Below are 17,027 nucleotides of genomic sequence, written 5' to 3' on the forward strand. Positions count from 1 at the left end.
TGTAATTATTACACTGAAATGGAATGTATGTTTGACTAGGAGATGTACAAATGTATGCTGTTGGTATAAGAGTAAATGCATGTGTAAGTGGACAGAAATTTATAATAAGAAACAATTTCATTATAACCAATATAAAATTAAATTCCCTTTCATACATAGCATTATAAATTTCAAGAACCTATATATATAAAGATTGTTGCCCAAGAAATTTTCTAATATTTTGTTTGTAGTTTTGGCATTTATTTTTGGATAGGGAAAATGAAGAGAAAATTATCTAAATAAATTTTCTAAATTACAAAGGAATCTGGTCTTTATTTCTTAATCACAAATCTATGTGCACACAATGTTGTTATATTTTGATGTGATTAAGGCGTTAGATCTTCATCAGCTGCTTATGCTTTTATATCATGTCATAACCATACTTAAACATGTTGCTGCTTACAAGTTTGGTAATAATAAGCATAGTAGACTTATCAAATTCTGATAATGACTTACTATAGGTTTGATTGTATTTTCAGATAGTTTATGATAACTGCCATATTAACATAATTCACATATCTTTACTTATACATATATATTTTACCAGATTTACTACTACAGTATGCTTGAATGTGTTGTATGTCTGTTTAACCATTAATTTGTTGGCAGCATTTTTTGTTGCATTTAAATTTTGTTATTGCATCATTAAATGTACATTATGAATGTTTTTGTTATTTATTTTCACTCATTTTCTCTTGTAATTACTTGTTGCTAAATCTGAAGCAGCAAATATTTTATGCATATTCAGCGGTTGTTATTGGTAGCAATTTATTTGCCGTTTGTAGTATTTGTTTTTTCATCGATTCTTTTGTCATAAATCAGGTTGTTGTGTTTGTCTTATGAATTGTTTCACATTTTTCATGTCAGGTCCTTTATAGGTTTTGCTTATTGTTGAAGGCGAAGAAAAATAAAATATTAAAATATGACTGCTTCCAATATATCTGAATGTGTTATAAAGTTTTGTTGAGAACAAGTTTCACTAATTTAAATAATCATACTAGTAAAACAGTTTTGATGCTGTTGCAGTTAATATACAGGGGCGTAGCTAGAATGAAACGATGTGCAAGCAACTACCGCCGAGCGGAGTGAAAATTTTTTGGGACCCTTTTATCAAGAAAAATGATGTTTTTTTTCGGTTTTCGGTCATAGGACGGTTAAAAGTGGAGCTATATGTAGATAGGACTTATAAAAAATCTATGAATGTAAAACTATCAATAAATCTTCTGAATTGAGTAATACATAAACAACACATATTTGTGATACAGATTTTACTTAAAATTGTCCAAAATGTGCTCTTCGGGTCTAGGCAGAAACAAACTTCTCTATAACTTTGTCAATATTCACACTGAAATCCCGATGACTATGCAGTAATGCTAGTAACTGTCGTTGTTCATTGTTGGTCGTACATTTGTTTTCAACTTACGTAGTGCACTGATAGATCTCCATGGCAGCACTAGCGAGATGTTATAAACCAGTGTACGTGTTCGGCATTTAGAGACCTCCCAATTGAATTCGTCAAAATTACATTGAGATGTGTTCGTTTCCTACAACACGATGAAGCAGATACAGCGCAAAGAAGCGATTTTTAGATAATTCTAGACGCGATTCCACCCTCCAGTTCCCTTATCATATGGTCTATGAACGCAAAAAATAATGAGACTTTCCAATACTGTTTTGGCGTGTTTGCAGGGTGATTGGCTCCGGTAGTCTGTCGACCTCAGCGCCTCTGCATATTGTCAATGATATCGAAGGGTTCTGATAATTCTAATGCCGATTGGTACATCTCATTCCAAACCGATGAACCGTACACTGTAAAATGTGCTCCAAAACTACATGTCTTAGACTGAGTATTACAAATTCAAATCTTGTAAAAGATACAAGTTACTGTCCGATTTTGTCATAATCTCCAAAAAAACTTTTATTTTGAAACCAAATGCCTTTATTTAATGATATTTCATCAATTAAAAAAGTGACAACATAGGTGTTTCCCAATTTATAATTATTTTTTTGCATGCGGATCGATGTGCACGCAACTGCGTGTTAGCGTATATGGAGCTACGCGCCTGATATATACCAGGGGCAGGTTAAGAAGGAGGCCCATGCCCCCCCCCCCCTTTTCTTGGAAAAATGTGGTAGATTATATAGGGAATCATTGAAGCATGACGGGAGCAGGCCCTCTTAGGTAGTCAATGGGCCCCACTTATGAAAATTTCTGGTTCCGCCACTGTATACTATTTGTAAATATTCTCCAAACTCTAGAGACCAATGGAAAGAGTCCCCATGCCTGCTGTTCAAGGTTTCTTATGAAAAAAATTCTATTTGTTCAAAATTGAATATAAAGGGCAATAACTCCTTAAGGGGTCAATTGACCATTTTGGTCATGTTGACTTATTTGTAGGTCTTACTTTGCTGTACATTATTGCTGTTTACAGTTTATCTCTATCTATAATAATATTCAAGATAATAACCAAAAGCTGCAAAATTTTATTAAAATTAAAATTACCAATTCAGGGGCAATAACCCAACAACAGGTTGCCTGATTGGTTTGAAAATTTCAGGGCAGGTAGATGTTGACCTAATGAACAATTTTATCCCGTCAGATTTGCTTTAAATGCTTTGGTTTCAGAGATATGAGCCAAAAACTGCATTTTACCCTATGTACTATTTTTAGCCATGTCAGGTCATTTGACACATTTTTAAAACTAAATGATACCCTAATGATGACTGTGGACAAGTTTGGTTAAATTTGTTTTAGTAGTTTCAGAGGAGGAGATTTTTGTAAAAGATTACAAAAATTTACGAAAATTGTTAAAAATTGACTATAAAGGGCAATAACTCCTTAAGGGGTCAACTGACCATTTTGGTCATGTTGACTTATTAGTGGATCTTACTTTGCTGAACATTATTGCTGTTTACAGTTTATTTCTATCTATAATAATATTCAAGATAATAACCAAAAAGGCAAAATTTCCTTAAAATTACCAATTTAGGGGCAGCAACCCAACAACGGGTTGTCCGATTCATCTGAAAATAGACAGATAAATCTTGACCCCATGTCAGATTTGCTCTAAATGCTTTGGTTGCAGAGATATAAGCCAAAATCTACATTTTACCCCTATGTTCTATTTTTAGCCATGGCAGCCATCTTGGTTGGTTGGCCGGGTCACTGGACACGATTTTTAAACTAGATACCCCAATGATGATTGTGGCCAAATTTGGTTAAATTTGGCCAAGTAGTTTCAGAGGAGAAGATTTTTGTAAAAGTTAGACGACGGACGCCAAGTGTCTAGAAAAGCTCACTTGGCCCTTTGGGCCAGGTGAGCTAAAAAATCAATTGTCTGAGATATTGCTGATATTAACCATATTAACCTATAGTACGAGTTTCATAAGAATCTGGCAAGAATTGTACATGTGAGATTGCTAACATGATCAGATGGACTGAGAGCCAGACACACAGAAGGGTAAGTGGACGAACACACAGATGGATGCCTGGTATTTCCATGTCCCCTGTAATGCTTCTCTAGGAAGACAATAAAACAGTGCCCAGAAAAAAGACGAACAATAGAACTGTTTAAAAACTAGCAATGACATCAAATGCTCTGATGTTTAGTTCATGTAAAAACTTGTAGATATCTTTTGTCTTTTAAGACTATCAACATAAAACCAATCATGGTCAGTAAAACAGATGATTTTAGTATGAGCACTGTAGTCGTGTCTTTGGCTAACTCCCAAAATAAAATATTTACCGAAATGAAAGTTTTTCTCAATACACAAAAGTTCGTTCTCTGGAAAATAAATGAATCTTTCTTTTTAAATCCGCTTTTGAAATGAGAGTAGAAAAATCTATGTATTGACCTCTTCTGTCTTTTCTGACTTTTATATATATTGTGAGTTGTTGTCTGTTTACCATGTTCCCCATATCTCCTTAATTGATTTGAATGGAACACCTGGCATATGACTGTTGTCTAACTTGGTTTGTGCACTCATATTTTTGAAAACTATATTTTATTTTGCATATTGCCACCCTCTTTTAATAGTTTTATGTAAGTACAGTTAACTAACTCGTATTTTTGAGGTTAATACAACTCAGAAAACTCTCCCCAAAAGCTTTAATACAAGAATGTGTCCATAGTACACGGATGCCCTGTTCACACTTATCTTTTTCTCTGTTCAGTGGATTGTGACATTGAGGTAAAAACTCTCATTTTGGCATTATAACTAGAAAGATCATGTCATAGGGCACATGTGAACTAAGTATCAAGTTAATTGTACTTCAACGCCATCATCACTACCTTGACCAAAAACTTTAACCTAAAGTGAGTCAGACGGATGGACAAACGCACAGACCAAAAAAACATAATGCTCCTAAGTGGGGCATAAAAACACAAATCAGAAGAATTGCAACCACATGTATTCCACTCTCAAGGTATAACTTTATATCAATTCAAAGCAAAACGATAAATGGACTATTTTCTTTTATTGTCATATAAAATCATTTATATCCAAGTTGCATGTAAACTCAGTTTAAATCAGTCACAATAATATTGTCATTCAAAACTTGCTAATATGGATCTTTAGTTAACTTCATTGATCAAAACATTCAACACATAAACATTTTTGGAACAAACATTAATTGATAGAAATGCATGTACATTGCTGCAAAAAAAATGTTGTGGTAACATATATATTGCTTTGATTGCACATAAAAATTAATATTCAATTCCAAACTGAAATTATTTAACCAAAAAAAGACATTTGAAACATTTCATGAAAATTTGTAAGTTTCAGGGTAGTAACTTAGTCATCAAAATGCATCACACACTTGAATTGTCATGTATTATTGTACATTTATATAAACAAAAAATCAGATTAAAATATTCAGTATTACAAAAAAGTTGAAACAACTGTTGTATTAGTATGACAGAAGAATGTGGTAACACTCAGGGGTTTATCTGGGTATTTTGGGAAAAAGGACCCTGGCCAGTTTTGGGAATTTTTTAGCGCAGTTTTCAATGAAATTGGGAAAAACAACCAATATACCAGATGTTAGTTTTAGTGTGTTTAGTTCATTAAATTTGTTTTTAAATATAACAACATGGCATTAAAGTTTATTTGAGTATCAAAATAATGAGTTCTAACTTTTTAAAGGATTGTTATTTTTTTTTATTTTGACATGAAAATTTGTGAACTAAAATATTTTGAGTTCTGTATAAAATATATCCTGTTTCTATTTTCTTTTATATATATCTTTTACTTTCCAATTTTAGTGTTGCTATGATAGCTGTCACATGTTTGGTTCTTTTCATTTTTTATTAACTGCATTTGATTGACAAACCCGGAATTATATACTTGTTCGTTTCCGGATTTGATCTGGTTTTAGTATTTTCCCACACTTCCTGTTTATTTATGGCAGCCATTGTTTGTCAAATGTTGTTTGTCATTCAATATGTTTCAACTTGGATTTACACATTACTTGTTGACGATTTTTGACATAAAGCTAGCTGTTGAATAAAATAAACATCTCTGTCATGAATAATAAGCATAAAAATAAATTTTGTGATCATTTGGGAATTTTACTCCCAAAATTGGGAAAAATGTACTGTAGGGTTTTTGCCGTTGGGAATGGGTCCGAAAACCGGACCCTGTGGAATGCTAGAAAAATCCATGACACTATACTGTATGTCCTTATCACTGAGTCAAGGGGACATGAAAAACATCATTAATAAAGCTTTGTCATGCAATGTTTGTATAAAATATTCAATAAAATTTGATATTCAGGGCTGTTATCAGCATGTTCTATAAGGGAAGTGCAAAATAGTGAGTGAGGGGTCTGGAGAACTTGCCCATACATTATGTACATGTATCCCCCTCCTTCAAGCTGTAAGGATCAAGAAAATAGGAACTAGTTCTTCATCTGCCATATTATTTATACTTATTCTAACACATTAAAAGTCACCTAGGGTACAGCCTTGATATTAAAGGTATGTTTAATAAAATTGAGAAAGGAAATGGGGAATGTGTCAAAGCAACAACAACCCGACCATAGAGCAGACAACAGCCGAAGGCCACCAATGGGTCTTCAATGTAGCGAGAAACTCCCGCACCCGGAGGCGTCCTTCAGCTGGCCCCTTAAAAAATATGTATACTAGTACAGTGATAATGGACGTCATACTAAACTCCCAATTATACACAAGAAACTAAAATTAAAAATCATACAAGACTAACAAAGGCCAGAGGCTCCTGACTTGGGACAGGCGCAAAATTGCGGCCGGGTTAAACATGTTTATGAGATCTTAAGTTTTTATTAAGTCCTTTGGCAAATTTTATACATACGATTAACTGAATATGGTCCAATATTTCATCCTCAACTTTCATTTGGTGAACTTAAAACACCATAGGATAGTGGTATGTATGGGAGCCATAAATCGTTCAAAATATACATGTATAAGTGAAATGAAAATTTTGCATAAGATCTTTGACAAGCAATTTGAAAAGTGATTAAAAAGACATAAAATTAGTATATTATTGGCCTCATAATTGCAAATTATATGTAAGCATCTATATTGTGATTGTTGTAAAAATACAATTCTAATCAATATCCTGATACTGTCAGAAACATCTGATATAAAAGAGGACAATTCCTGAAAGGTAAATAGCCTTCTACACACTTCTACTGTTTCACCTTGACTGGTACAATCCATTAACACTTGACTAGCTCTTTGTCAATACACCTTGTAACCAGCAATAGTTTTTGTCACGCCACAGCTGCCATCAACATTACAAAGACACAACTGTGTCTCAAGCTGCCTCTTACAACATAAATCAACACATCATTCCTTTACATATCCTCAACACTCCATTTATAAGCATCCTCAGTTATGGCTTTCTTATTGGAAATGCTGGCAAAGTATTTAGCCTCAAAGCCATTAGACCTGTCAACACCATCCCATCTGTAGCCTGGCATCATATTAAATCTGTTTGGAGGTGGAGGTGCTCCTTTATACTTTGGTAATTCTGAAAATAAAATATGTTTTAAAAATCACTTCCTGTCTGTAACAGAAGTTAACTATTTGAAATTTATTTGTATGTAAAAATTCTATTACGTCTTTTCCACAAAGTAAACGTTTTGCTGTAATGTGGGTCTGATTATAATGTAATTTGATTGATTGTTAATTAGTGTTTCTATTTTTATCCCTATATTGGACATAAAAATACAACTCCTTTTTCAACATGCTTTTTGTGTGGCTGTTATTATGCAAATATTTTGTTGTGTTGTGGTATATTGAAGAGAAGTGGAAATGAAGGTGAATCAAAGTTATATAGTTTCCATGAAAACAACCTTTTGTATGTGGTATAAAAGTCTCACAAAAAGCACACTGTAATAACAGACTAACAGAAAATCTTACATATAAGTTAAATTCTACAGAAAGATGCAAATGTATAATTAACATTACTAGGATAATACGATGTGGATTATTTATATAAATGCTGTTATATTCTTGGTTGATACATAGATATTTAAACATTCTGATCACAAGGTAAGTTTTCAAGAAGACACATAATTCTATATCTTAGTAGGTCAATCTACATGTGCTTACCCATAATCCTTCATTATAATAAGCTTAGATTGTAAAAAATAACAATTCTAAAATGTTTGGTTCTGACAAAGCTCTAGACTAAACCTAGGATGAGTAACAGTCCTTTACAAGTCACAGTCTATCATTGACACCGTTAACACATAGTTAAGTCCATTTATGTTAATGAATGATGTTCCTAAATAGTGTGTATATATATAATCTCATAAATATTTCTACTACATGCCTTGAAGCATTCTGGACAATCCCAATAAAGGTAAATCCAGAAAAGTGCTTTGAACTCATGTTAGAGGCATGTTATGAAGCATTTTTATAACCAAAGTGAAGAAAATTAAAATATTAAACCTTTTTTCTTTGAATCTTTTGGTTTCTTTTTCTTTAAGAATTTTAGCATAGGATCATCTGCCCTTGTTATCTCCTTTAGGTGTTTATCTAAGTCATCATCATCTTTAAATCTAGCCATAGGCTTAGACGCCTCATGTAAATGTTCTTCTACATTTCTTTGTTGTTGTTCTTGTTGTTTCATTCTGCATTAGAATATATTCATGTTTTACAAAAGATTATAGACAATGATAGAAAACGTGGGAACCTGATGTTTAGTGGTTGTCGTATTTGATGTTGTTCATAAGTGTTTCTTGATTTTTATATAGATAAGACCGTTGGTTTTCCTGTTTAAATAGTTTACACTAGTTATTTATGGGGCCCTTTATATCTTGCTGTTTGGTATGAACAAAGGCTACGTTTTGAAGTTACTTTTACAAATTGTGACTTTGATGGAGAGTTGTCTCATTGGCACTCATACCACATCTTCTTATATCTATCAACATTTAACCCAAATTAGAAGAGTTGCCCATTACTTTGACAGTAAAGAATAAATCATTCAAAAAATAATTTACTGAAAAGAAAAATTAGTGTATGCAGGATTTGGCAAGGATTTCAATCTTTACTTTTTTCAATTCTCTCAATTTTAAGCACAGGATTTCCATTCCTTATTTCAGCAAAATTTGATTCAAACCTACTATGTCCTTTCAAATAAGATATCGTCTTGTATAAAATTGAGTTATTTTTAGAATGCATTGCAATTTCCAGACGTAATTTACTGTTAAATAGCAGTGCAAGATGAACTCTTTGTGTGAGTGCAGTGTTGGAGAACACAGTAACACAAAAAAATCAGTTCATAGTATTCCACAACATGAACTACTTTAAATGTACATGTACAGTTAAACGTAAAAATGCAATACTAGAACTTGCATTCTATAAATCTGACACCTATATTTGTATGTAGCTTTTCCTGTAATTGCAATATTTACTCTCACATTTCTTTCTTTTGTGTTGAAAAAATAAATGAATGCAATAATTTCTGAATTAACAGTATCTGTTTTCTTTAGGATTGTGGTTTCAGTGTTCTCCCCAGGATTTTTGGATAGCGCTGTGGTAAGCGCGTAATTTTCGACAATTCTCAGTAACTTTATAGCGGCGCGCGGTTTGTTTGTAATTTATTTGTTATGTGTTTTTATTATATCATGCTGTTGATTTTTCCTCTTGTTATGATGTCCTTGTCATGCTCATGGAAGTTACAGTGTACCCATTAATGAGGCTTTGTTTGTTAACGACGTGTTATTGTCTGGATATAGAAGAGGAGGTTTTTTTTCTCCATGGCATTGTAAATTCATATATTAAATCCTCATACTATCTATGTATATAACTGAAGGAGAAGTCTTTTTCCATGATGGATCTACACCAGACTGCCTGTGCCAAGATTTCTTAGCACCATCAGGTAATGTTGCAGAACATGTAGGACTAACAATAAAGTCATTATCAGTTTCTGTTTGGTTTTGTAACCAACTGTAGCAGTGTACTGTTAACCTTACGACGTTTGACAGGAATTTACATTTTTTTGCATAAAGATTTCTCATTTTTATGACCTAAACGTTTTATAATATTTAAATGGCTTCATCCAAGCTGGACATAGAGAAAGTAAATTTCTCAAGTCGTATCAGCTTGGGGTTTGTTTTTCTAATCATATCCTCTCAAAATTGTTATCAAATGGTAGAATTTCTGACTAAACAATTATAAGTTCGAATAGGAGATAATTAATACCTAACAGACTTGCTCATTTTCGGGGTTTGTATGGATAGTAAACCCGGCAAATAATTTGGAACAAACCCCTGTGTTTGATCGTTTTTAAATTAATCATTTGTTCAAAGTTCGTAAAACAAGTTTGTGAGTGACGTCGGCAAATGCGGCCAATTCATTTCATCTCATTTCATTCATATATGCCTCTATATTTTCTTTAAATTATAAAAATAGATGTCAATGTTGAAATCTTTGTTTATTTTGATCTGTCAAAAACGCCATTTTGTAAAATTTATTAGACTGGTACCGCAGAGTTACTTTAACACAACAGAAATAATTCATTCAAAAATTGTAAACCAGTCGATCACGTGATCCGAAGTGAAAAATAAGCGGGAAATTTGAAAAATTTGAAAAATACGAAAAAAAATATAGCAACGCGGTTGTGTTGGATAGCGACGCGGTCAGTGCAATAGGACAGCGGGGAATTGCAATAGCGCTGAAAAGCGCTGTGCTAAAACGGCCTGGGGAGAACACTGCGGTTTTAAAACAAAGTTTTCAATGTCTATTTTCTTAAGTCTCTCTTTGTTCATCTTGCTATACATTTCGGCCATTCAGAGTGATTTAAACACCTCAACTCACCCTTTTCCCCATTTTTCATATTTTTCTTTCATTTGTCTTTCTTTCTCAAGTTGTTCAGCATTTTTTTCTGCTTCATCTTCCATGTTTCTTCTCTTTCCTGTCTTTCTGTCCCTGAAAACTGTCACTGCATCTCTTCCTAGAGCATCATTGCTGATCTGAAATAATGTATGACTATGTAAAAGAGGGACGAAAGTTACCAGAGGGACAGTCAAACTCATAGATTGAAAATAAACTGACAACTGTAAGTTTGCATCAAATTTCATTTTTATCATTCAAGATTTATACTGAATCTTGTATTGTCAACACTATTACTATGTACGTAATTGTTACTATTGCAATGTGTTAAAAAACTGTGCAGTTCCATTAAAACACAGAAAGCTTGAATCCTCAAATTTTTAATGTTTGTCTCCATTGGTCTCTGGTTATGAACTTATATGTCATACTACACATTTTAAGGTGATAAAGACATGAACAATATTTTGCAGAATTGTTTTTTTTACAATATAATATTTACCATTTTGTTGCACCCCTGTCACAGATTTTGGGGGTAATGTACATGTTGGGCCCCCTTCTTATATGCTTAACCCTGTAACATTCTGTATGTGCCTGTCCCAAGTAAAGGGCCTGTTATTCAGTTGTTGTTGTTTAAAGCAGTATATCATATATGTTTTTGTTTGTTTAGTACATAAAATCAGGTGTTGGTTTTGTTGTTGAAATTGTTTTGCATTTGCCATTTTAGGATTTTTTATAGTTTACTATGCAATAAGAGTTTTGCTCATTTTTGAAAGCTGTACAGTAACTAATTATTGCTTACATGTACTTCTAAATAATTTTGTCTCTTGGAGAGTTGTCTCATTAGCAATCATACCACATATTATTTTTTATATCCACCAAAAACCAGGGTTAAACTCCATAGTATGGTTAACAGTTCCAGTTTCCCATTTGGGTAAATCAATATATTGAAGATCCCCCAAAACATTTGTTTTTGTTGTTGTTAAAATGCATTACCTTTTTAAAAGCATCATCTTCTTTCTTTTTCATCTTCTCTGCCTCCATTTTCATATCTTTAGCACTTTGTAATCCAGCTTTTTTACCAGATAATGTTTTACTCATCTTATCTTTTTTTCTGGGTGGTGATTGATCAGAATCTGAATCATTCCTTTTCCTTCTTGGTGGTGATTGGTCAGATCCTGAATCCTTTCTTATTCTTCTGGGTGGTGATTGGTCAGACCCTGATTCATGCCTTTTCCTCCTAGGTGGTGAATTGTCAGATCCTGAATCATGTCTTTGCCTTCTTGGAGGTGATTCATCTGAATCTAATCTTTTTCTTGGTTCAAAACGAGATTTACGGATTAAGGTTTTGGGTTTCCTTGCAGGTGATGAATCGGAATCAGAATCATGCCTCTGTTTCCTTGGTAGTGATTGGTCAGAATCTGAATTATGTCTTTGATTTCTTGGCAATGATTGGTCAGAATCTGAATCATGCCTATGTTTCCTTGGTAATGAATTATCTGAATCTGAATCATGTCTTTTTCTTCTAGGAAGATCAGATTGTCTTGAAACACTTTTTTTGTTATATTCACTTTCCCTTTTATTCTTGAAAAATGATTTTGTATTCTTTAAAATGTCTTCATCTTTCATACTCTTCAACAATGATGGGTCAAAATCGTCATCTGTAAATTAATTCATTTAAAAGCTTGTTAGTAACCGACAATTTCAAGTAACATGCATGTATGATGAATATTGAATGAAAAACTTTATAAGCATAGTTTATCTGAACTGACAGTGTTTTGCATTCTGTATATTTAACACTGGATTATTCTCTATGATTCTTTCTGTTTTCACACCCTATTATTCTGTATTCTTTATCTATTTTGCATATTTTTCTCTGTTCTTCATTTTTATGCCCTTTAATCTGCATTTTGTCATTTTCTTTCATTGTGTTAACACAATCTACACCTGGAGCATGTGAGTTTAGGAGGGGGGGTGTATACTTCAAAAGGACATTTTAGCCAATTCATGCACCATTTTAGTTTTTTTTACCTTTATGTTTTGTATGTATAAGCATGGAATTAAATGTTGTTGAAACAAATAAGAGATAAATGTGCAATATGTGAAGTTTTTTTTCTGGATACTATAAACAACATCATGAACATATAACCTATGTCATAGAAAGCAACCTAATGCAAGTGCATATATATATAAGAAAGATTGATATTTGAACATTCAAATACAAAATAAATGGTGAATTTTTGGGACTGTTTTTTTCCAAATATTATGAACAGAACTGTAGCATGAGTAGTAAGGGTACATATGAATATATGCCCCTTACGTACATGCTCTTGGATAAAAATTTCAGACTATTAATAATTAACATGATTAAGGACTTTTAACATTTCAGTTAACTTTCTAGACAATCATGACAGTTAGTGCTGTATTTCAATGGACATTATACATGTATTTTCTATGTTTTAACATGTTTAATATTTTTATACTTTTCGCAAAAATCTGTCTCTGAAATTAGTTATATGCTAAAGTATCTGATTTTCTAACTAAAATTTCCACCGCTGCCAGACCCTTCTGCAAGCAGTTCAAATCAAAATATGATAAAGAGTAAACATAAATTAATTTCTGTGTCATTTGGTCTCTTATGAATAGATGTCTTATCACACCACATCTTCTTTTTTACAAAAACATATAAAATGCTGGATAATTCACATCTCATATTAAATACAATAACTACTTTAATATGTCACCTTTCCCAAGTGTTTTCCATCGACCATCACTATGTCTGTAAGTTTCCAACTGTTGTATAGTATCTGGACGTTCGTCAATAATAGCTACAATGGTTGGGTCATCCTCCCCAATATCTTCATCTAGTGTATTTTCTAAGTTCTCTGGGAGTAGGGACTTTAAATCAACATCATCATCTATAATCGTTGATCTGAAGAAAATAAAGAAAATTTACAATTTGTAAACAAGTAACGGTAACATGTTTATACTATGTTAATAAATAACTGACCTAGGACATGATATGCCACTCTAATCATGCTAATCCACAATTCAGTGAGAGACTGAGAGTGGACATTGACCATTGTATGATGATCTATCATACTGTGTACAAGTTTTTGAAGTGTGTAAAAATACTGTACATATTTCTAAAACTCAAAAAGCTCATGTTGTTCCTGTTGTTATTTTGAAACATTGCCTAGTTTAATAAAATTGAATATTAAATTTTAAGATCCTGGCTTGGGAAAGACAAAGGAGCAAATAACCAAAACATCTACAGATCCACAGCCCATTTTAAAGTATGCCATCTTTTTATTCTTTTCTTTGTGTTCAAATAGTTGTTTTATATGAGAAGTTTCAAAAACATGTTGTATTCATACTGAGCTGCATGTCTGAACCTTTTCAAGTTATAGTTGTGGGTCTTTCATATATATGCTCTAGTTTAGGTCTTACTATATATAGCTAGTACCTGGTAAGTCTGGGTTTTATCATTTTTACTTTACTTATAAATTTTGTTTCAGAAAACCAAGTGATTATTTTGAGATTAGATTACTGTTTGCAGGGTTGGCAAAAACCAGGGTTTTATGAGTATTGCCCAGCCCAGTGGGAAATCCCGGGTTTTACTGGGTTTTAGTGGGTAATACTAGGCAATACTGGGTAATATAAAATACTGGTCTGAACTGTATAGAGGATTCAGTGATCAAACACAAATGTTATACATTTCAGATATTTATCATAAGCAATTTTGCTTGTCTGAATTGGTAAACATGGTAAAACGGTAAATATAAAGCAATAATTTATTTTTTTAAATAAATGTAACTCCTATTAACAATGTATTAAGAATCAACAATTACATGGAAGAAAAATTACATTTAAATAATGTACATGTACTGTCACTTATTAATAAGTAATTATTCAGATTAGAATGCAGATTTGTTTATGTAACAATAATCAGCCCATTCAATTCTATAAGTGTTAATGGCATGACCCCTTAGGGTGTTTATTTAGCAATATGAATGTATAACATTTAAAATTAACAATTCACTTAAACACTGCAATAAAATGCATTTTTTTTTCAAAGTTTGAATTATTGAAACAATGCTTGGTAATTAACAAGGTATCCTTAAATATGCAAATCTTGTATTCTGTCTACATAGAAGAAAATTAAATTGAATTTTTCATTCTTCTAGAAATGACTGCCCATGGTTATCTGTATAAAAAGTATTTATTTAGCTGTTATACTATGAAACTACACCAAGTCTTTACTATTTTGTGTTAGAATAAGCTTAAAAAAATCATATTTGCCCAGTATTACCCATTTCTGTGAGTATTGCCCAGCCCAGGAAAACCCTGGTTTTCCCACCTGGGAATTCCCGGGTGGGTAATACTTTGCCAACCCTGACTGTTTGACATGTTTGATGCCCAAGATATTTTCAGTGGCGGATGCAGAATTGTTCATAAGTGGGAGCCCATTGACTGCCTAAGAGGGGGCCAGCTCCAGTCATGCTTCAGTGATTCCCTATATAATCAACTTATTTTTTTCCAGAAAAGGGGGGGCCTAAAATTAAATCAAGTTGTTATTCATGGCAATCATTTAAAATTTCTTGTTTTTATTTCTCTGTAAATTATTCTGTAATTGGGAAAGCATTTAATATAAGCTTGCTTTGTTCAGGAAAGCCATAGATTTACATTTATAAACACATCTTCGCTAGCCAAGGGTTACGATCCACTCCCGCTCTCTTCACCCTTGGCGGATTGAGATAAAGTTTCGGAGACACAAGGTAAGGATTTTTATTGGTTGCAGTAGAAACTCGCTGCATCCAATCAAAAAGCTCCTATACCATGATCATGTGTAGATGAAGAAAGTGTTTGTAAACAATTGCCACGTGTTTATTGTGCAACAAGTCTTTACATCACTAAACATACATGACATACGACTATATTTAGTGAATACTTGAATGTTTTTAATCAACTAATAGAAGTCCCTGTGTATGTTTAATGCACAAATGCATGAATGTTGACGCATATGTTCGTTTCCAGCTTTACCAAGTGTGTAGAATCTAGACGCTACCATGTTTTTACCTCCAAATTCAAGAGTTCAAGTGCTACCATTTGTCAAGAATAATTTATTTGGAATGGGCGTGACTTTTATTTTCCGGTAGATGGCGCAACATTGATATCACAAATGTTAGCTCAATCTGCCAAGGGTGAAGAGAGCGGGAGTGGATCGTAACCCTTGGCTAGCGAAGATGTGATAAACATGATAAAGACCAATATTAAATTGGACCTTATACTGTTCCTTGGGGTTACATGTACAACAGATGTTACAGGTATTGTCAGAGGTGGATTTGTTTTACAACTTTGATAGAAATATTAGTTTTAAAGTGAGGGTGGGGTTCCAGTTTCCGTGGAGCATAGATTTAAGTCTCTACTTATTCTTTTATCTACAAATGTATGGTCCTTTTATATAATTTAGTTTCTAAATAAAATTGGGGAGTTATCATACATGTACATGTTTATTGTTATACATGTTATATGAAAAGAAATGTTTGTTTTTCTTATGAATTTGATGATTAATCATGTTAATCAGGGTTCCCACTAAGGCGAGTCCATGAGTCCTGAACTCATGAAAATCTGTCTGGACTGACACCATTCTCAAAACTGGTGAGTCCAAAAATGCATCAAGATTGAAATGTTTTGTATAAACTGAACACACATTTCATCATTTTATAGCAAAAGTTTCACAATAATCTGAATTTAATGTAATTTCATTGCTCTATTAGCTCATGGCGACTATAATCATAAATCAAATTGCAAAAAAATATCTTCTTCTTACTGTTGGTCTCACCATGGCCAAAAATGATGAGTCCCTGGCATTATCCCAGTCTGGACTCGCCTTAAATCCTTATTGAGAACCCTGTTAATTATGCTTTCATGTCAATCCGGCCCAAGTCCATCGGGCCCACTTCGAACTGGCCCAATGTCGATCCAGCCTTATATTTAAAGTCGATCCGGCATTCATTATTCTATTATGGGGCCATATCGACATAGGGCTGGATCGACATGGGCCAGATTGATTTTAGACAGATCGACTTTGGGACGGATTGACTTGGGCTGGATCAGTTTGCTGGTTTGGGGCGAAACGACCGGATACCTGAATTATCATGATTATTAAATGTTAAGTATGTATGATTACTGCTTATCATGATTATTTACAGTAATTTATTCTCTGATGGTAAATTTAAACATAATTATCCCTTTTCATAAGTGGGCGAGTTGGTAAACTAAAGTGGGACGAGTGTAGGTGTTGGGCGATTTTTGCAGTGGGGCGCCTTGTCTTGCTTCCTTTTCAAGGTAAAACAAGCCTCATATTCATGAAATGCACCTTATATGTTTTGAATTCGATTTAACAACTTTTCTCCTTTTCTTTTTCTTTTCATTTTCCTCTGGACCAGATAAATAACGTTTTAAATACTCCGCTTTGCTAATTTCAGCCATTCGTTTTGCGCTCTTCAATCTCCTTTAATTATGGTAAAGTGTTCATTTTAGGAATTGAAACTTTTTAATTCCCCAGATGCTTTAAAAGGAGGAATTCTAATTAAAAAAATATATAGCAAAGTTTAAATAATATTTCAAATAAAGTTCAAAGGATGCTAATTTTATTTTATG

The 17,027-nt window shown here is 33.0% G+C and overlaps 1 protein-coding gene across 1 annotated transcript; it reads right to left on the minus strand.

Annotated features, from left to right (window-relative positions):
* Positions 1-6,741: 6,741 nt before the first annotated feature.
* Positions 6,742-16,897, minus strand: LOC143079248 (uncharacterized). The gene is made up of 6 exons (XM_076254484.1): positions 16,744-16,897; positions 13,106-13,293; positions 11,358-12,022; positions 10,350-10,504; positions 7,980-8,161; positions 6,742-7,053 (listed from the first exon to the last, which is right to left on the minus strand). The coding sequence occupies exons 1-6, from the start codon at positions 16,854-16,856 to the stop codon at positions 6,878-6,880; spliced, it is 1,479 nt and encodes a 492-aa protein (XP_076110599.1). The 5' UTR covers positions 16,857-16,897; the 3' UTR covers positions 6,742-6,877.
* Between the last annotated feature and the right edge of the window lie 130 nt (positions 16,898-17,027).

Source organism: Mytilus galloprovincialis, chromosome 6, assembly GCF_965363235.1.
Source record: "Mytilus galloprovincialis chromosome 6, xbMytGall1.hap1.1, whole genome shotgun sequence".
Lineage (NCBI taxonomy): Eukaryota > Metazoa > Mollusca > Bivalvia > Mytilida > Mytilidae > Mytilus > Mytilus galloprovincialis.